At 39.7% G+C, this 19697-nt stretch overlaps 2 protein-coding genes across 3 annotated transcripts in view; one reads left to right on the forward strand and one right to left on the reverse strand.

Annotated features, from left to right (window-relative positions):
* USH1C (USH1 protein network component harmonin) overlaps window positions 1-19697 on the reverse strand; it is a 99341-nt gene that overhangs the window by 62301 nt on the left and 17343 nt on the right. The window lies entirely within an intron of this gene.
* Window positions 1-19697, forward strand: part of OTOG (otogelin) — a 97458-nt gene that overhangs the window by 9075 nt on the left and 68686 nt on the right. The window contains exons 6-20 of the mRNA XM_083495985.1: window positions 629-783; window positions 2699-2817; window positions 3875-4080; window positions 4715-4848; window positions 6537-6643; window positions 7278-7387; window positions 8355-8480; window positions 9520-9628; window positions 10419-10465; window positions 10757-10902; window positions 14826-14958; window positions 15854-16031; window positions 16610-16734; window positions 17599-17811; window positions 18999-19164. Coding sequence (XP_083352111.1) covers window positions 629-783; window positions 2699-2817; window positions 3875-4080; window positions 4715-4848; window positions 6537-6643; window positions 7278-7387; window positions 8355-8480; window positions 9520-9628; window positions 10419-10465; window positions 10757-10902; window positions 14826-14958; window positions 15854-16031; window positions 16610-16734; window positions 17599-17811; window positions 18999-19164 — 2074 coding nt within the window. The remainder of the gene's footprint in view (window positions 1-628; window positions 784-2698; window positions 2818-3874; window positions 4081-4714; window positions 4849-6536; window positions 6644-7277; window positions 7388-8354; window positions 8481-9519; window positions 9629-10418; window positions 10466-10756; window positions 10903-14825; window positions 14959-15853; window positions 16032-16609; window positions 16735-17598; window positions 17812-18998; window positions 19165-19697) is intronic.

Here is a 19697-nt window from a genome sequence, read left to right on the forward strand (position 1 = left end):
GAGGTGATAGATATAGTAATTGAACTACTACATGTTTTGTTTATTGATTTTAATTGATAATTTGTGTCCCACCTTTCCTCCAAATGATGATCAAGGCAGTTAATCACAATGATATGAATGCAATAAGATACAGTGGATGCTTGGGTGGCGAACATGATCTGTGCAGGAAGCATGTTCGCAACCTGCAGCGTCCTCAACCTGCAGCGCCGCATCTGTGCACGAGCGGGTCGCGATTTGGCATTTCTGCGCATGCACAAAGCATGATTTAGTGCTTCTGCAGATGTGCAAGCGCCAAAACCCGGAAGTAACCTGTTCCGGTACTTCCGGGTTCGGTGCGGTGCGCAACCCAAAATCGTGCAACACGAAGCATCTGTAACCCGAGGTATGACTGTATTACAAAATAACCCTGCTTATGTATATTATTATGTGTATTAACACACCTGTGTATTATCAATAATTGTTTTATGTACACTGCTTTTTAAAATTAAGTATATGTTTTGCTAAATAAATAAATATTTATACATTCCTCCTTTTTGGGAGCTCACCCCCAGAAGAGGAGTAGGCATTAGTGAGAGATCCTGTTTCAAAAATTGATTTCCCCGCATCTCTTTTCATTTTTCTGCCATAGTATACAACACAGGTGCAGAACGAGACCACATTTGCCGAACATGGGGACAATACCATTATGAAACCTTTGATGGGCTCTACTACTTTTTCTCTGGAAAATCTACATACACTCTCTTAAGGCAGAATGAATTGGACGAACAGAGCTTCTCTATACAAGTGAGAAATGACAGTGTAAAGTTCATTCCAAATCATTTAAAATAAATCTGATTTGCAATAAATATGAGCATTTCATGCATTATTATCATTATTATTATTATTATTAGTAGTAGTATTAAAAAAACCCCACTGTGAGAATTGTTTGATTCTGTTGCTTCCTGCTAGTTCTTGAACTGATAGTTCCAGTGGGTTGGGCTGCTTGTACGGTTTGACTTGCAAGCAACCCTTCAGCATGCATGGTGCTATGGAGGATATGGGTATCATTTCCCAGAGCTGATCAAGATTGTGAGTGACAACTATACCTACTGCTGCCTAGCCTAGCTCATTGGCAACTGAAAGGAGTTGAGGAGAGCCTGGAGGGCTTGGAAGAAGTTGTTATGGTCAGTGCCAAGACTCAGGCTATCCTGGAGGCCTTCCTCCAATAGAGAGCCAGTATGGTGTACTGGTCAAAGTATCAGACTAGGATCTTGGAGGCCAGTGTTCAAATCTCCACTTGGCCATGAAATTGAATGGGTGATCTTGGGCCAGTCACTGCCTCTCAACCTAACCTACTTCATAGGGTTGTTGAGGGGATTAAATGAGGAGGGGGAAAGCCATGTGCGCCACCTTGTGCCCCTTGAAGAAAAAGGTGGATATAAATGCAATAAAAATGAATGAATGTGGCTCAAGTAATATAGGAGGGAGGGAACTACAACTTACCATGGCTGTAATCATACACACAAATGGGAGCAAGGCCCATTGAATTCAACAGGACTTGCTGCTGAGTAGACATGCATAGTGTATGCTACTTTCCCCTAAGATCACAAGTAAAGTGCTTCTGTGTACATGAGGGGTGAAGAATGCTGATCTTTCTTATCGGTAGCAGTCTATGTCTCATGAAATGTCATGGTGGGTTTCCCAAAGCTATTGGAGTGGTTTGGGAGGGCCTGCAGTAGGGGAATAACTAAAAAGCACATGTGCACTCTTTGGTTGTTGTAAGATCCATGCATTATCCATAGTCTGAGGCTATAAAGAATGTGGATGAATAATCTCACTATGCCAAGATATTCCAAGTTTCCAGTTTTCCAAATGCTTTCTGCTTTTGTTTGTGCCATCAAATTATACTGTTTGATGGTGCACAAAAATCTGGGTCAGTTTCTGTTTTATTTGATTGAGAAGAGCTCTGTTGGATGAGACCACAGTCCTTTCTAGATGAGCATTTTGTTCTGGCAGTGGCCAAGCCTTTAGGATGCTGACAGCCAGGATATGAGCACAATAGCACTATCCTGCTTGTGTTCCCCAGTAATTGGTATTCAGAGGCATGAAAATGCTGGTATTCAAAAGGAGTACTCCTTCACACATGCAGTCAAGTCCCACAAGATGTAGTGATGGTCACTAACTAGGATAGCTTTAAAAGGGGGTTGATTAGCCAAATGAAAATGGGATAAAACTGTCAATGGCTACTAGGCATGACGGCTGTGTACTGCTTCCAGTGTCAGAGGCAGTATCTGAGAACCTGATGCTGGGGAGCACAAGTGAGAAGAGGATTGTTGCACTCCTATTCTGGTTGCTGGCTTCCCATCAGCATCTGGTTGTCCACTGTGAGAAAAAGATACTGGACTGGGGCCTTTTATTTGATGTATCATGGCTCCTCTTGTACTGACTCTGACACTGGAGGTAATATAGCCTTTGACTGAATGGATTTATATTCTACCTTTCCTCCAGTGGTGACCAGGAGGCTGAATATGGTTCTCCAGTTTATCTTGAAGTGAATAAATATGAGATATGGAATGCTACTGTATTTAAAGGAATATATAAGAGATGCTCACAGAGGCTGCAATTTCAAAGTCATTTTGGGGCCACATTCCTAAAGCAGTATGCAAAATGCCAAAAATATAGTTGTTGCTAAAATACTTATTTCTCCCATTTTTGGCAGGTCCATAATGATCCAGATTGCAAGTCTTCTCCATATTCCTGTAAACGATCAATTAGCCTATACTTTTCTGGAGACGGGGAAATCAGATTAAGTAGTGAGGTCACCTACAAAGGGATTGGGTAAATTCAATGTATACTCTCATGATCTGTGGTGTTTTTATTTGCCATGTTCTTTTGATATGCAGAGATGTAGTCCCCTTAATTGATTCGTAACTATATGCTATCTTCATTCCTACAAAGTAGTCATGTTTGTGGGTGAAACAAACTCAGTAATGTTCATATTAATAATACAGTAATTCAGTTGGCAAGTCATTTTAAGTTTATTATTTGTAACCCTAAGTCATAAAAAAATAGTGTGTGTACATTTCTTCAGAAATGGGGGCATAATCTAAGAGTGATATAAGTGATTGGAAACAAAAATAGCATCATTGATTGATAGCGGAATGCAGTAATTACTATAATTGGAAAGAGATTATTTATTTATTTCCCCATGAGGCGTCCAAAAAAATCTGCAATATAATTAAAATATTAAACGGTTAAAAAAACTGCATAAATGCAAACAATTACACACACACACACAAAACAAACAAACAAACAAACAAACAAACACACAAACATTTTAAAACAGCACATACATAAAATCAATTCTGACCCAATATCAATGCCAACTGGGTATTCAAGAGGTCTGTTGAAAGAGGAACATCTTTAGCAGGCACTGAAAAGACCATAGATAAGGTGCCTGTTTGATAGGAAAGGTAAAGGTGAAGGTAAAGGTAAAAGACCCTGGATGGATAAGCCCAGTCAAATGTGACTATGGGGTGCGGCACTCATCCTATTCATGTGGTCAGCGTGACTAAACTGCTTCCAGCGCTACTGAACACCCTGACAGAAGCCAGAGTGCATGGAAATACTGTTTACCTTCGTGCCACAGCAGTACCTATTTATCTACTTGCACTGGTGTGCTTTTGAACTGCTAGGTTGGCAGAAGCTGGGACAGAGCAACTGGAGCTCACCCCATTGCGGGGATTTGAATCGCTGACCTTCCAATAGGCAACCCCACGAGGCTCAGTGGTTTAGACCACAGTGCCACCCGCGTTCCTGCCTGTTTGATATATAATGGGTATAAAGGATGACAATGAGTTTGTTTGTTTATCATGGTATTTGTTTGGCTTCCCAGGATACAATTACCATATACCATAGGGAACTTGTACATCCAAGCATTAGCTGGTTATGTCATTGTTAGACACCAGTATGCATTCTCTCTGGCTTGGGATGGTACCTCTGCTGTTTATATTAAGATGGCTCCTGACTACTTGGGCAGAACTCATGGACTGTGTGGTAACAACAATGCCATTCTGCAAGATGAACTTGCCACTAGTTATGGTGAGTATTTCATCTAATTTATTAAGATGTTATTTGTGTTCCTCAGCAGTTACAGGCCTTACTTAGAAAAAGCAAGACTGCTATAGTCCTCTTTTTGTCTTGTTTGGCTTCCCTAAATGCCATAATTGCTATGACTTCATCCATTGGCTAAAAACACTGAAAGGTGAGAGCAGGTTAGTTATCACAAGACAAATGGGCAAAATTTGCTTCATATCTCAGATTCTACATGGCTTGCTTTTTAAAATGAAAGCTGGGAATCTGGCACATTATGGCCAGTGGGATGGTGGAAGCACTGCCTATTAAATAGCTTCTGTCCATGAGCAGAAAAGGACCAGAATTTCTTCTTGTGTTGTTTTAAAATGATTTCTCTGTGATTTCTATATATACTTTGCTCTTCAATATTGATGGGCTTCATGTGCATTTTGTGTGCCATTGTCTTTATACCATTTTCCCCCGAGGACAAAATGTAATATAAGAAGTGGCCTTGGATGAGCTGTTGATTAGAATTTAGCATTAACAGGAGCAGTCACACTTCTATCTATCTGACAGAGATGCTTTGTATTTCTTTCATAGCTTCCATCTAAATCCGATCAATAAAAATGTTAATTTCCTGCATTTGTGCACTTTCCCCTAGGAAAACTTACTGAAGACATTGAAGAGTTTGTAGAAAGCTGGAGAGAAAACCCTCCACAGGAGAACATCTTCTCCTGGGATACCTCATTTAACTATGAGCCACCCTGTCTGACTCAAAGTCAAACATTTTTACAGGTAGGCACGATAATTAAGGTAAGGCAGGCACACTGGCTTGTTCCTGCGATTGAGGGGGCCGGTGCTCCACGACATGCTCACACTTTGGGCACATGCTGTGCAATATGCTGATGTGTCGCATGCACATTATGTGGCATACATGAGTGATGTGAGTGTGGCATGTGCGCATGGCATGAGCACATCACTGCAAAATATTGATGAGGCCCAGCCCCCTCGAAAATTGCGGAGGCCCTCGGCCCCTTCTAGGTGACACCCCTGATGTAAGACATAAACTTGTATGAGAATGAATTCTGAAACTTCTTATTTTAAAAAATGACATAAATGACTTCCTAATTGCAAAAAGAAACCGCTGCCCATAGTTATGGGATTGAGACTCCTAGTTAAATAGCTGTGATGCATTGCTTACATAATAAACATAGTTTTTGGATGGCTCACATGGCTTTATACTGGTTGAAATTGACATGACAGCAATTGAGCTAGCTGGGGTATAAATGGAAGATTATTTTAGATTCTACCTGCCTCCTGCTTTCAAGTTCATTTCTGATTTTACTCTCTACCTCAAAATATGTAGAAAATGTTATTTCCTAGAGGAGTGCTTAAGGTTCATAAATTAAGTAGATTTCTTATCACGCTTGAGTTATTTTTAATTCCTCCTTTTATTTCATTCTTTGATATTATTATTCAGAGTTTCCTATTTTAGCATTCAAAGCCTGTAGCCAGCCAGTGGATTCCTGTGTTATCTAGTGCCAGAATTTGATCAGATAATTCTTCCTCACTTGTATTAAAATCTGTGAAAGAGCTTTTGTCTCCATAGACAGCTGTGCATAATGACAAAGAAAAAGTTCATCATAATTTTGGCTACCATATTTCAGTTTCATCAGAAAACTTATCCCATACCAAGTCTGCTTTAGATTTCCTGCATAGGGATGAGGAAAAAAAATACCACCAGTTTGCTACTGGCCCTGGAGGGGGGAAAATTATTAGTGTTTATTCAAATAAAATCTGTCAACATACATACAGTATAGTGCATGTATTATGGAAATGTAATATGAGTATGTTTAATTACAAATTATACATCTGTGTTGAATCTGATAGACCTCATTTGAAACCTAAAATATAAACAATTCGAATGCTAGATGAAATATGAATTCACAATGCTGCCTCTTCAACTAAAACCTGTAGATGGAATGGTACTCCATTCATGGATCGTGGAATTCCTGCGTTCTCTATATAACACCCTGCACCTCCCTGGAAATACACTTTTAAGGACTGGCTAGGCCAGGCACCGCCAAACTCGGCCCTCTAGATGTTTTGGGCCTACAACTCCCATGGTCCCTAGCTAGCAGGACCAGTGGTCAGGGATGATGGGAATTGTAGTCCCAAAGCATCTGGAGGGCCGAGTTTGGGGGTGCCTGGTAGGCTCTCTGGCGCAGAGTGAGATGTGACATAGGAACCTGCAACATGACATGGAAAAAATAAAAAACCCAATCCCCCTTGTGCAAGCCTCCTACTCAGCAACATCTTTGCAGCCTTGCCAATCTTTCTAGGACCATTGCTGTCAGACTTTGGATTCAAAATCTAAGGCCGGATACTTATCAGATGATCTAGTTTCTAGACTATTTTTGGTTTTTTAAAAGCATTTTTTAAAAAAGCTTCTTCCTTCACGCTAATTCTTTGTGTGTTTTCAGAGGACGTATGCATTCTGCAGCATTCTGCTCTGGAGCCCTTTCAAAGAGTGCCATGAATTTGTGAGCCCATTTCCTTTCATGGCCAGCTGCACAAATGATCTATGCATGTAAGTGTCTTGGTTTGCGAAGTCCCGAATTAGCAGTCAGTGGTTGGGATTCATAGAGGTCCACTTAAAACACTTCTTGGTATGGCTGGGACTGTGCTGATTTTCAGCTTCTAGTTGCAGCACTTCATACTGATGAATGCCATTCCAAGCAGTATCTTTAGGAGTAGCTTTTTAATGTGCATAAGGTACCATGGTAGCTGTGGGAATGGGGTTCTTTGGATTCTGGCCATTAAGTTTCTGCATATATTAAATACATCTCTTTTTTTGCTCCTGCTTCTCTTCTCACTGTTTTTGACTGTTCTTTGTGGTACCATTTCTAGTTATAATAGAATGAGTGGCAGTAGAGTTAAAGCCAAATATTTATTGATTTAAACATTATATGCATTTTGAATGTTCATCATTGGTATAATTTAGCAGTAAACCATGGCTTAGCGCTATGGAAACAAGACTCAGCATGACTTGTACTCAAATGCAATCACTGACTCTACTCTTTGTTTAGCTGCAGGGAAGGAACTGGCAATTTCCACTTCTGTTTTAGCTTTACAGCAGTTTTATGTGTTGTGCCAGTCCTAAACTGTGGTTAATTAGAACAGTGAAAATAAGGCTGTGTCAATTTTATTTTTTTTGTGTTAAGGTCAGGAGCTGATAATGCAACTTTGTGTCGAGCATTAACTGAGTATGCAAGGACTTGTGCTCAAGCAGGAAAACCTCTCCACAACTGGCGGGCACAATTTAAGGAATGTGGTATGCAATGACAAGGTTTTAGAATGCTGTCTTCTGGCAAAATATTCTGCATATCGTTTATTCCCCTTTCTGCAGGTTTTCTCATTTTTAAATATAGGTTCATCTGGCCTTGCTATGGACTCCGTTGGTTGCCTGTTTTGTAATGGGGGCCTGGTAGGAATTTTTCCATCTGGCAAATTGGCAGGGCCATTTGGTTTTCATCTACCACCGTAGCAATCGTCACAACTTTGTAAGGTTTGGCCATTAGGCATTGGATCAGCAATCATGGGGAGGGGAGGTGGGGCCATCACCTGCCCCTCCAAGCTCAAGGGTATTCAGTTAAAGAAATCTAGGGATTGGTCTGGGTCTTGTCCGAAACCCCTGCTGGGGGGGGGGCTAGGGCCATACCAGGACCCCACAGGGACACCGGGGGGGGGGGGGTGAGCGGCCAGTCAGAACACTCTGGCAGTTCTCCCTCTGGTGGTGTTCATTCTTTAAGGGATTCCCCGTGATGATGCCAATGCCTAAGCCAATACCATTCACATTCTGTATTCAATAAAGTTGTGGCCTAAATTTTGCCCAATTACTTAAACTAAAATCTCGTGTCACTGTTTCATTTTTTGGGGAACTGGGGGGTCTTGAATCGCAACTATGCAAGGACTTGTGCTCAAGCAGGAAAACCTCTCCACAACTGGCGGGCACAATTTAAGGAATGTGGTATGCAGTGACAAGGTTTTAGAATGTTATTTTCTGGCAAAATATTCTGCATATCGTTTATTCCCCTTTCTGCAGGTTTTCTCATTTTTAAATATTGAACCTTAATTGGTTATTGTATTCAAGTTCAGACTTTAAGACTAACCAATATATGCTTTTGCATGGAGACCACTTCACTAGATGCTTAAATTAAAATTAAAGTAGCATCAATTTTCCACCTCAGGAAGGAGAAGCATAAATCATTTAACATTTCTTCATTTCTTCTGTTTTTCAGTCATTAAATGTGAGGAGCATCTTGTCTACAATGAATGCATTGACTGCTGCCCAGTTTCATGTCAGCAAAAAACTCATTGTGTTGACAGTGAACTGCCGTGTGTTGATGGATGTTATTGTCCAGATGGTAATGCAGTTTTTGGTGTGGAATTTTGTTAGAAGTTGTGGCCTTTCAGGAGCTTATGGCCTTTCTGCAATCTACAAGACACAGTAATTAAGTCACACTCCAGATATTTGTCAACAAAACCAGATGGGTTCATTCTAGAGGCAATGGATGGTATTCAACTAACATTTCCTGTCAATACAAGGATTTCGTCTTGTGCAATAGAACTTTCCTCTCTTCTCTTGTTCCTATGCACATTCTCTGCCTTTTCTAAGTCTGCTACAGAGAGTTGGAGGAGCCCCCAGAGCAGAAGTCTATGAATGAGCTGGACTATAAAGGTTCAGGCGATCCCTGAGGTATCCTGGACCCAAGTTGTTCAGGGCTTTGTAAATCAATGCAAGAATTTTGAACCTGGCTCAGTAGCAGATGGGCAGACAGTGCAGCTGTTTTAACAATGGTGTCACATGTTCTTGACCAGAAGCTCCCCTCAGCAATCTGGCTGCAGCATTCTGCACCAGCTGGAGTTTCCAAACCAGACCCAAGTGTAGCCCCACATAGAGCTCATTATAGTAATCCAGCCTCGCTCCAAAACTCCCAATGACAGCACCCAATGGCTACGTATAGATATTAAATAGCATTGGGGACAGACTTATTGGGAGTAAGCCTTACAAAACTTGGTGTGACATTTTAGAAAACAGGCTTAGGCTGAGAGGCTAAGTGATAGCATGCCCTATATTGACTTGATAGTATGCTATGAAATCAAATGGACTTCTGTGAAATATTTTTGGTATTTATAACTCAAGTTGTTTTTTATTTATGACAAAAGCAGCTTTTAACTGTTTCATAATACATCTTAACCTTCTGTTTGCCTTTGTTTTTTATTATACTTTATATTTTATTAAACTTTGCAGTATAAGAGGCAATGAGGAAACATACACAAGGATTTTAAATATAATTTATCACATCTTCATTTTCTAGCTAGAAGTACTAGGCAGTTTTTTTAATGATCCTTTTCAAAGCATATGGCTCTAATTTTGTTCTTATTGTCAAATGTTCATTTTAGGACTTATTTATGAAAACAAATTATGTGTAAGGCCATCAGAATGCCCTTGTGATTATCACGGATCTGTCTACAGAACTGGTGCTGTGGTTCATGAAGAATGCAACAACTGGTTAGTAACATTCCATATATTTGTTCCCTTTAATATAGCACGAATTCCCTAAACAATGTCCAATATATAAGCCTTAGCATATATACCAGTCCTTACTTTATAAAGCATACACCTTCATAGAAAGGTGCTTTCTCTTTCCTTTTGCCATTTGTAATTTTGTGGATTAATCTTAATTTTAATGGTTTTGCGTACTAAATATGGTGACCAGTTCTTTTGCATGCCTTTGGTGCATGAAGGTTTCAAGCTGCAAATTCCCAGACTCTTCTCCATATCACACAATCTATGCTTGAGTTTTTAAATAAGTGCTGACAGGACGCTGAGGAAGATGCTGTACTTGCAGTCAGCTGGTTGTAATAGGCTGGCTGAACCTCACAACATAGGGAGGAAGTTTGCATCAATTCTTTGAGAGATTTACCGGTACTTAGCTTTTTAGTTTGTGGCTGAGCATTCTGTGACGTAGTCTATTCAAAACTTTAACCTAAACACACTTTATGGGTCTGCAATTATGCAACCTTTAAGACCTGTGTCAAACCTCCATTAACATCGAAATGCCCATTCATTTTCCTTAGTGTTCCCCAGGTGTATCTTGCATTCTGAGACTTGTGGCATAATTTCAATCAGAGTGCTGGGCTCTGCCCCTACTTCTGCCTTCACACGGTTTCATGACTTGGTATCAATTGAAGCATTCACTATAAGGTTTCCTTTGCATTCCTACAACTGTTACTTCCAATTACCACATAAGGGCTATGCCAACAGCCTTAAAACATCAAATAATTCTTTCTGTTTTCAGTACATGTGTTGGAGGAAAATGGATTTGCACAAACCTTACCTGTCCAGGTATGTCTGTTCTCAGATATTTCATTCAAATATTTTATACTGGGTATATTGCATGTGATCCAAGTGTTAATATTGATGTCTGATTAATTTTCCAATCTTTCCTAGTTATTTACACCTGGAAAGCAGCATATAAATGCTTAAAAGGATTATCAGCTCTCAGAATGCAAACTGTAATCACTAATTCCTTCAAGCTTTTTCCCCACTATTGCGACTTTAATATCATACATTACTAGCAGCACAGAATATTTTGGTAACATATTGAAACACTTTATCCCCCCCCCTTTTTTTTAGCTGAATGTTCAGTCTCAGGAGATATTCATTTCATGACATTTGATGGGCGCAAGTATACTTTTCAAGCCACTTGCCAATATATTCTGGCAAAAAGCCTCACCTCCGGAAAATTTGCTGTGACTCTGCAAAATGCTCGTTGTGGACAGGTAAGACTGTAAGAGCAAATGTTTGGGCTGCATGAAGTGTGGGTACTTAACTGGTATTATCAAAAAGATTAAACTAAACTTTCAATTTATAAGTTTCCCTTTGGTGAATGGAAGGAACTTTTCATTCACTGAAAGATTCCTCCCATTCATGGAAGGTTACCTTTGGATCCAGTTCTAATTTCCTTGGGGAAGGACCATAGCTCAGTGGATGTAGAAGGTCCTAGATTAGGTCCCTTCAGTTTATGTGTATCTGTGTGGTGAGAAATTACTGTGCAGACATTTCTCAAGAACTTAAAAAGCTAACTGTCTCTGAATATCCAGTGGCAAAAGGTGGATAGCAAATAGCACATGTGCTTTCTTATGACTTTATTTTAATAATAATAATAATTTAATTAATTCATTTATACCCGGCCCATCCGGCTGGGTTTCCCCAGCCACTCTGGGCAGCTCGCAACAGAATATTAAAAACACGGTAAAACATCAAACATTAAAAACTTCCCTAAACAGGGTTGCCTTGAGATGTCTTCTAAAAGTCAGATAGTTGTTTATTTAACATCTGATGGGAGGGCGTTCCACAGGGCGGGCGCCACCACGGAGAGTGCCCTTTGCCTGGTTTCCTGTAACCGCCAGAGGGAACCGCCAGAAGGCCCTCGGCGCTGGACCTCAGTGTCTGGGCTGAATGATGGGGGTGGAGACTCTCTTTCAGGTATACTGGGCCGAGGCCGCTTAGGGCTTTAAAGGTCAGCACCAACACTTTCAATTGTGCTCGGAAACATACTGGGAGCCAATGTATGTCTTTCAGGACTGGTGTTGTATGGTCTTGGTGGCTGCTCCCAGTCACCAGTCTAGCTGCCGCATTCTGGATTAGTTGTAGTTTCTGGGTCACCTTCAAAGGTAGCTCCACATAGAGCTAGTGATTTCTTTTCCTGTTAAGAACATAAGAATATGTATTATACTGAGATAGAACATCGGCCCACCTAGCTTAGTATTTTCTCTACTTACTGGCATCATCTCTCCAAGGCTTTGGACAGGGGTCTCTCCCAGACCTATCTGGAGATTGAATCTGTAACTTTTGCATGCAAAACACCTTCTCTGCACTGAGTCGTGGCCCTGTGATGTGAAGGAGGCTCCTGGGTTGGCCTTAACCTCCACTACAGGGTAGACAGCAGGAGGACTGGATGTTACTGAAAATTAAATGCTGGAGTAGGCAGGTTTTGGCTGATCCAGTAAGGTTATTCTCATTATTCTTCGTTGGTTCTATGAAAAGAGCAGACGTAACATATGTGTCTTTAGACTGGACTCCTTTCAGAGCTGTCATTGGCAGGGAATTTTCACCCTTTTTGCCAGTATGTGAGTAGTGCCAATTTTTTGAGTGTTTGTGTCATTCAGAAAATTGAGGTTAGTTAGTTCAAACAATAGACGAATATATAAAGCTGAAGGTAGTAGGCACAATTTTTATCTGTTCCCCAGAAAGCATGTGTCAAATGCTGGGAGTGGTTGGCTAATGGTGCCTGTGGTGTTGTAACAGGAGGTTATTTAAAGAAATATTCAACTGTACAGTGTTGAAACCTTTTGCAATAGAGGGTGTAAAATTATTTCCCCTGATATATATATTTTTTGTAAAAGAGAAATATTTGCTCTTTTTATCTCTATTTATAGGTTCTGAAAATATTGGCTTTTTATCTAGTTCCTCTAAGGTTTATAGTTTTCTACTTAAGTCATGGATAGCCGCTGTAGTGCTCTCCACAAGTTGGTGGACTACAATTCCCATCAGTCACAGCTAGCATGATCAAGGATGTTGAGAGTTGTAGTTCACCTGGAGGGCACTGTATTGGCTACCCCTGACTTCAGTAAAATGTTTTAATAATATGGTAATATAATAATATGCTTTCTACGTTCAACTCGTCTTGCAGATGGCAAGTCCAACAAAGGATACACTGTTCATTGTTAAGATTTAGAGTGCCTTAGAAAGGCAGTTTTAGAATGGCATATAATCTCCTAAGCGCCTGCACAGAGTCCACAGCTGTACACATACCACTTTAATAACCTGTTAGTGTCTCTGTGAGGATATACAATAAAGCACTTTTTCTTCCAACAAAGCCACTTTGCAAGCATTTTCTTTTCTAAGTTGTTGATCAAACACAGTCTAGCGAAAACGTGAAGCGACAAAATCTCAAGGCACAAGGCGTTGACTCACAAGGATTGATTCAGTTAAACTGTGCTTTTAACAACAACCACGATTCATTGATTTGTGAATAATCTAATAAACTGTAATATTGAATGCTTGGTTTCTAGTTGTCATTTTTGAAAATGGTTGCTTAAAGTGTCTTATGTAGAAACACCAAATTATGAGATAAGGAAATGTTGCATTTTTTTATTAGACATTAGCATAAATTACTCTATTTCAGTGTCTTGATTTTTTTTTCTGAGCTTTGAATTTCTGTAGAGTTACTGAGAAATGTTCATTAAAATGCTAGAGCTCTATCGCAATAAAGCAGATTACTGTATTGAAAAAGAAAAACACCTCCAGCAACAGCCAGATAACACCTGAACAGGTTTGCGACTCATTGAATCACAGAGAGTACAGTCACTTAGAGCCTCAGGTTTGGTGACAAAAGCAATCATCACGCAGCAAGTGAGTTTGGAATGATGTAAAATTTAGCTTTAAACACTTTTTGAAAGAGGATCAGTCAAGTGATCAGCATAGCTTAGCCTTATCGGAGTCTCAAATGTCAGTATCACTAGGTTTTGTGGTTAGTTATGATGAGAAGGATATTTTAATATAGGAATTTCTATTAAGTGTCTGGTGATGAGTGAGGTACAGTTCATGAGAAGGCAGCTGCTGATAGTTAGCGGAGTCAATGTTATGAAAGAAACAATTCATTGGATCAGAGAATTATTGCCAGGATTTTAGAGCCTATTTGAGACAATATGCATATGCACACACAAATATATGTAGCCAATATATACTCCCACATTCATCTACTGGTCTTAACATTTAAGGGCTTGCTTTTATATTTGATTGGACATCTTGAAAATGGCAGAGGAAGCTGCTGTATGTGGCCAGACGATTGGTCCACCTAGTTCCAGTACTGTCTGACCAGTACAGGGTCTCACGCAGAAGTCTTTCTCTCACTTGCTACCTGGCCATTTTTTAGCAGTAGCTGCCAAGAATTAACCATGGGATCTTCTGTGTACAGTCATACCTCGGGTTGCAATCACTGCGGGTTGCGCGTTTTCGGGTTATGGACGCGCCAAACCCAGAAGTACTGGAACGGGTTACTTCCGGGTTTTGGCACTCACGCATGTGCACTAAATTGTGCTTTGCGGATGTGCAGAAGCGCCGAATCGCATTGTGCGCTTGCACAGACGCAGCGCTGCGGGTTGCGAACGCTGCGGGTTCACGGATCACATTTGCAACCTGAGGTTCCACTGTGCTTTACCTTTCAGATATGGGCATTTCTACCTTATCTAGGGTATATATCTCAGCTCATGTCTATCCAAGTCTTGAAACTTGCTTCGCCACTATAGAAGTTGGAAGCAGTATGCTTCTGAATACCAGTTACTGGAAACCACAGGAGGGGAGAGTGTTCTGGTGCTCATGAGCTGCCTGCGGGTCTCCCATGGGATCTGGATGGCCACTATGAGAACAGGATGCTGGACTAGGTGGCCATTGGCCTGATCCAGCAGGCTCTTCTTATCTTCTTAAATTATAAATTTCATCTTACTGGGTGTTCTCATTTTCATAGCACTGCATTTTGTGGTATGTAAAATCTCCAAGCAAATTATTACACTGATTTTTGTGTACCAGTGACTTTCCCAGGAGATACTTTCCTGCTCTACACCTGTCAAATTCTACCAAAAGGCAAATAGGTCTTAATCCCAAGCTTATTTTACAATGCTACTCTTCAATTTATTTCCAGAATCAAGATGGAGCATGTATCCAGTCAGTCAGTCTTATTCTCAATCAAGATTCCAAGAGGCAAGTGACTCTGACCCATTCAGGAGATGTTTTGGTATATGATCAGTACAAAGTAAATCTGCCTTATATTGATGGTAAGTAAAATAAATAACACTTAGCCACAGTGAAAATGCTATGATTTAAATTATGTCTACATATCATGCCCTAATTCCATCATGTCAATCATTCTGGTTTTATTTCTTCTCCTATAGCTTCACTTAAGCCTCTGTTTCCTTCCTCTAATATCTACATCATCTCATGATACCCCTGGAACCAGATGTTAGTTGTATATTCACTCCCTTTCATCTCACCATGTAGATCAGATGTGGTCCTCCAGATGCTGCTGAACTAAAACTCCTATCATCCATGGCCATTGGCCATGCTTGCTGGGCCTGATGGGGGTTACAGTCCATCCACATCTGGAAGGCCAAAGGTTTCCCACACTTGATATAGATAGGTGAACTAAGCGATATACACAAAGGAAGCCTTTTTACTGATGGACAAGCTATCTTCAGCCTGAATCAGCTTGAGCAACAAATTATTTTTAGGAGGCTTCAATGAACAACAAATTATCCAAAGCAATTATTTTAGCTTGATTCTTTCCAGATCTTATCTTGCTGTCAGTTCCATCATTGAGAGTTTAACAGTCAACCCTTCATCAGCACCCCCACTGCTGCTACCCACAAGGATACATTGTGGTGTTGAAAAGTGCTCATAGTATCTGGACTTCCTTGAGAACCTCCTGTCACCACTTGTCACCTGGGTAGGCTTGCAAAAGGTGGTGGTGATGAGGGCTCATGGCATGTGTAAAATAGAGTATATTTTGATCTCCGCAAAACAATTTTATTTGGCCTAAATTCAAGTAGAGATTAGGAGGTTAATTTGCAACTAACATTAAACACATTGTGAAGAATAAAAGCAACTCCTGATCTCTTGATAATATTGTAGATTACTATTAATACATTTTTTTCTGCAATGTTTATCTATTAGATGCTTTTGAAATACGAAAACTTTCCTCTGTATTTTTGCAAATAAAGTCATATATTGGATTACAAATACTGTATGACTGGAAGGGTTTGAGGCTCTATCTCAAAGCTGATGCTCAATGGAAAGATGATACCATAGGACTTTGTGGGACCTTCAACGGAAATATGCAAGATGATTTTTTGTATGTATCCTTAACATTTTAAAAAAAATACAGCTATCTTCATGAGTATTGATTTCCACCCCCAAACAGTATAGGAAAACATAGTAGCTATTTATTAGAAGAATAAAATATAAAATTTGATTATCAAACCTAGTATTAATTAAATAATAATAATGTTGAAGAAATTCAACCCAGAATAATAATATATCTTGTAATAATATATCTTGTTACTTTCAAGGGTCTGATTCTTGGGAGCAAGAACACTCCACTTAAATGTCCTTTCAAATGATTTTAATCCACAAATCTTTAATAAGTATTTTCCTATAGAGAAGTACAAAATATAGAATGCATAAGAGGTAGACTTACCCTAGTGTGTTTAATTTGCTGGAAGCAGCCCAGAGTGGCTGGGGTAACCCAGTCAGATGGGCAGGATATAAATAAAATAAATAAAATAAAATAAACCACAATGAATCCAGTACATAGTCTCTTGAAATTAATGAGACAACACCATGATTTTGAATTACTGTTGTTTGTACTTGATATTTGAAGTATATCATTTTTGTGACATTTTTTTGTTTTTTTTTTTAAATGGGGGAAAGATCTCCAGTAGGAGTGCCAGAAAGTACGCCACAGCTTTTTGGAAATTCCTGGAAAACTTCATCTGCCTGTGGTCTTGAGCATGATTATTCACCAGTGGATCCATGTGATATTCATCTACAATCAGGTAAGTGTGACGATATTATAGACAGATATTGATGATGGAGTTGGAAGCATTATAAGAAGCTGTTGCAGGAGAGGAATTGTGAGCAACATCACGGGAGGAATGTTTCTAGTACCAAAATTAAACTTTCAAGCTCCCTTGTAGTTTCTGCTATTGCCAGCAGCAAAATGTTGTTGCTTTTATAGGGTCATATTCAATTAACTTTTACTCAGTGGTGATCCATTAAATTTCTGATCCTGAATAACCCACAGTATTGAATTTTTTTTGGTGTGTATGTTGGTACATTAGCTACCATGATGTTGTTTTATTACTCTGGTTATGAAATTGATTTTGATATTGTTGACTTTGAGAGGTATTGCTGTTCTCTTTCTTGTAAGCCACTTTGAGCATGATGCTGTGTGTGTGTCGAAGGGAGTGTGGAAAGGCATTCTTATTAGTATTCTTAATTAAACGTATCTGTGTTTTAAGTCATTTTAGCCAGCTGGTTATGTTTCGTTTGAGTTTTCATCGATCAGTTGTGCAGCTGACAAAAAATGAATTTCATGATTTATTATTGTCAAGGATTGTGTAGAAAAAGTAATATAAAACAATATGTAATCAATATCATGACCCTGACTGAGCCTTATTTACTGAAAATATAGTAATAAAATTTATATCTGATGAAGAGAAATATTAATAGTGATTGCTATTTGGAAAATTCCCATAAAAATGACTGTAGTCAGTTGTAGAGTTGTGCAGTTGGCTGTGGCTTATCTATGGCTGAATCAGATAAGCTGTAAAAAGTAATGTTTGTTCCACAGAAGAAAGCCTTTGCTATTAAATTTGGAGACTCTAACATGGTTATTTTATTATCATTTACTTTAACAGCCACTTATGCAACAGAAGCTTGCGGCATCATTACAAAAGAACTCTTTGCCCCATGCTTCTCCTACCTGAGTCCTCTCCCCTATTTTGAACAGTGCAGAAGAGATACCTGTAAATGTGGGCAGATCTGCATGTGCTCCGCTCTATCCCATTATGCCCATCTGTGCCACAGATATGGAGTGGTGATAGACTTTCGGAGTTACGTCCCAGAATGTGGTAAGTTATTGTTCAGCATGTAATTAATTTAATGGCTGTCTGACATCTTGGGTACATTTCAAGACTAATCTAAATTGGATAAATCATTTGCTGGATATCCAAATTGAATGCACATGGTTAGATTGAAATAACTGTGTGCTACAGTAGATCAAAGTGGTACATGACTAGATGAGAAACATGGTAATGAAGAAAGCCCAAACTGTGAAGCTGGGTTGGGAACCAAGCACTGCATTCTCCTGTGAACAATATTCTGGGGCACACATGCAGGTCCACAGGCAAAAATGGGCAGAGCAATGAATATGACTCTTACTGTTTTACAGTATGCTACATTCCAGCCATGCAAAAACCAGTTTTTTCTACACCCTCCTCAACAACTTGTCTCATCCAGGCAAGCAAGGGGCATGATCACAGCTAAGTGACATATTCAAGCTAGGTAAAAACACATAGATATGGTGCAAAGCAGAACCAGGGATACGGTCATACAGTCTAGTATATAAATTATAGTATGCTATAAAAATATCTCAGAAAAGATGCTGTACAAGTCTTGCACAAATGGAAGAACTTCTCTATATTTGGGGTGGTTTTGTCATGCTAGGGTGGAAACAGCCCTTCCATTTGTGGATGATTTGTTCCACTAATAGTGGAAGGGTACCTTTGGTCCAAGCCATTACTATTTAAATATATTAAGGAAAATTTCTGTTTGGTTCCCTCCTCCAAACTAAGCTCACTTTCCCCCGTTTATTTTTTTATTTTTCTTGTTTAAATGACACAGTTATAGTTAGTCATGTAAGTGGGATCCAGTGTGATTTGCAAGTCTAGTTTGCAGTACTTGGTGGCTGTGTAAAGTAACCTAAGGGGGTCTTAGTGGGGGAAAAAAAATCAGGCCTACACTAAATGTTGTATAATAAATAAATAAATAATTTTCTTTGTGTAGTAAAAGTGTAAACATATTCACAGCCAGCAATACACTGGGATATGATTTGGGGCTAACTAAACTTGGGTTTAGGTTGTAGTTCTGTGCACATTTTCCAGAGAGTGAGTCCCCTGAACACAATGAGACTTATTTCCAAGTAAGCATGCAAGAAGCCATCCCAGTGTGTGGGATGAAATGTGTTACAGGCCTTTGAGAGTGGATTGCCTTTTATGCGTTTGGCTTGTAATATGAGAAGTCTGTTTCATTTGCTTAGCTCTTTCATGTGAAGATACAAAGGAGTACAGTACCTGTGTATCTACTTGTGGCAGATCCTGCCAAGCTTTCTCTGTGCCAGAGACGTGCAGTGATGATTGTGTTGAAGGCTGCACCTGTCCTCTTGGAATGTATCTGAACAGCAAAACTGACAGATGTGTGCAACAGTAGGTATAATTTGTAGTGCTGACACCAACCACTTTGTAAAAGTATATTTTCAGATTTAAGGGACCAGCTGAGAAATTGGTTTAACTTTCAGACATGAAATGAACTGCAGAACTAAAGAGTGGGGGGGGGGGGGACATGCTGCATTTAGCCAGCAGTGGGAATAGTAGGGTTTGTTGATGCTTATATGAGATGGTTGTAAACTTGGGGTGGCCAAACTTTTCTGTCAGTTTTGCCTCAAAGTATGAGAGAGTGCACTAGAATGGCCCCTCCAAGACTGTCTGCTTTTGCTTCACGTTTACCAAGTGAAGAAACAGGCAATAGTGCTAAGCAAGATATGTATATATAGGAACCCACACACAATTCTGTGATAGAGCTAAGCATTTCTGGACCATCACCTGGGAATGGGTGAGCAGATTAAGTCCATTTTTGTCTCATGCTCCAAAGAGCCTGTAGTGCCATGTTTCCATGTGAATTTTTTTGTGTTCAGAGTTTACTGAAGATTACCAAATTTGCACCATCCTGCAGTTCCATT

The sequence above is a fragment of the Podarcis liolepis genome, assembly GCF_965112155.1.
Source record: "Podarcis liolepis genome assembly, chromosome: 1".
NCBI classification, from domain to species: Eukaryota; Metazoa; Chordata; class Lepidosauria; order Squamata; family Lacertidae; genus Podarcis; species Podarcis liolepis.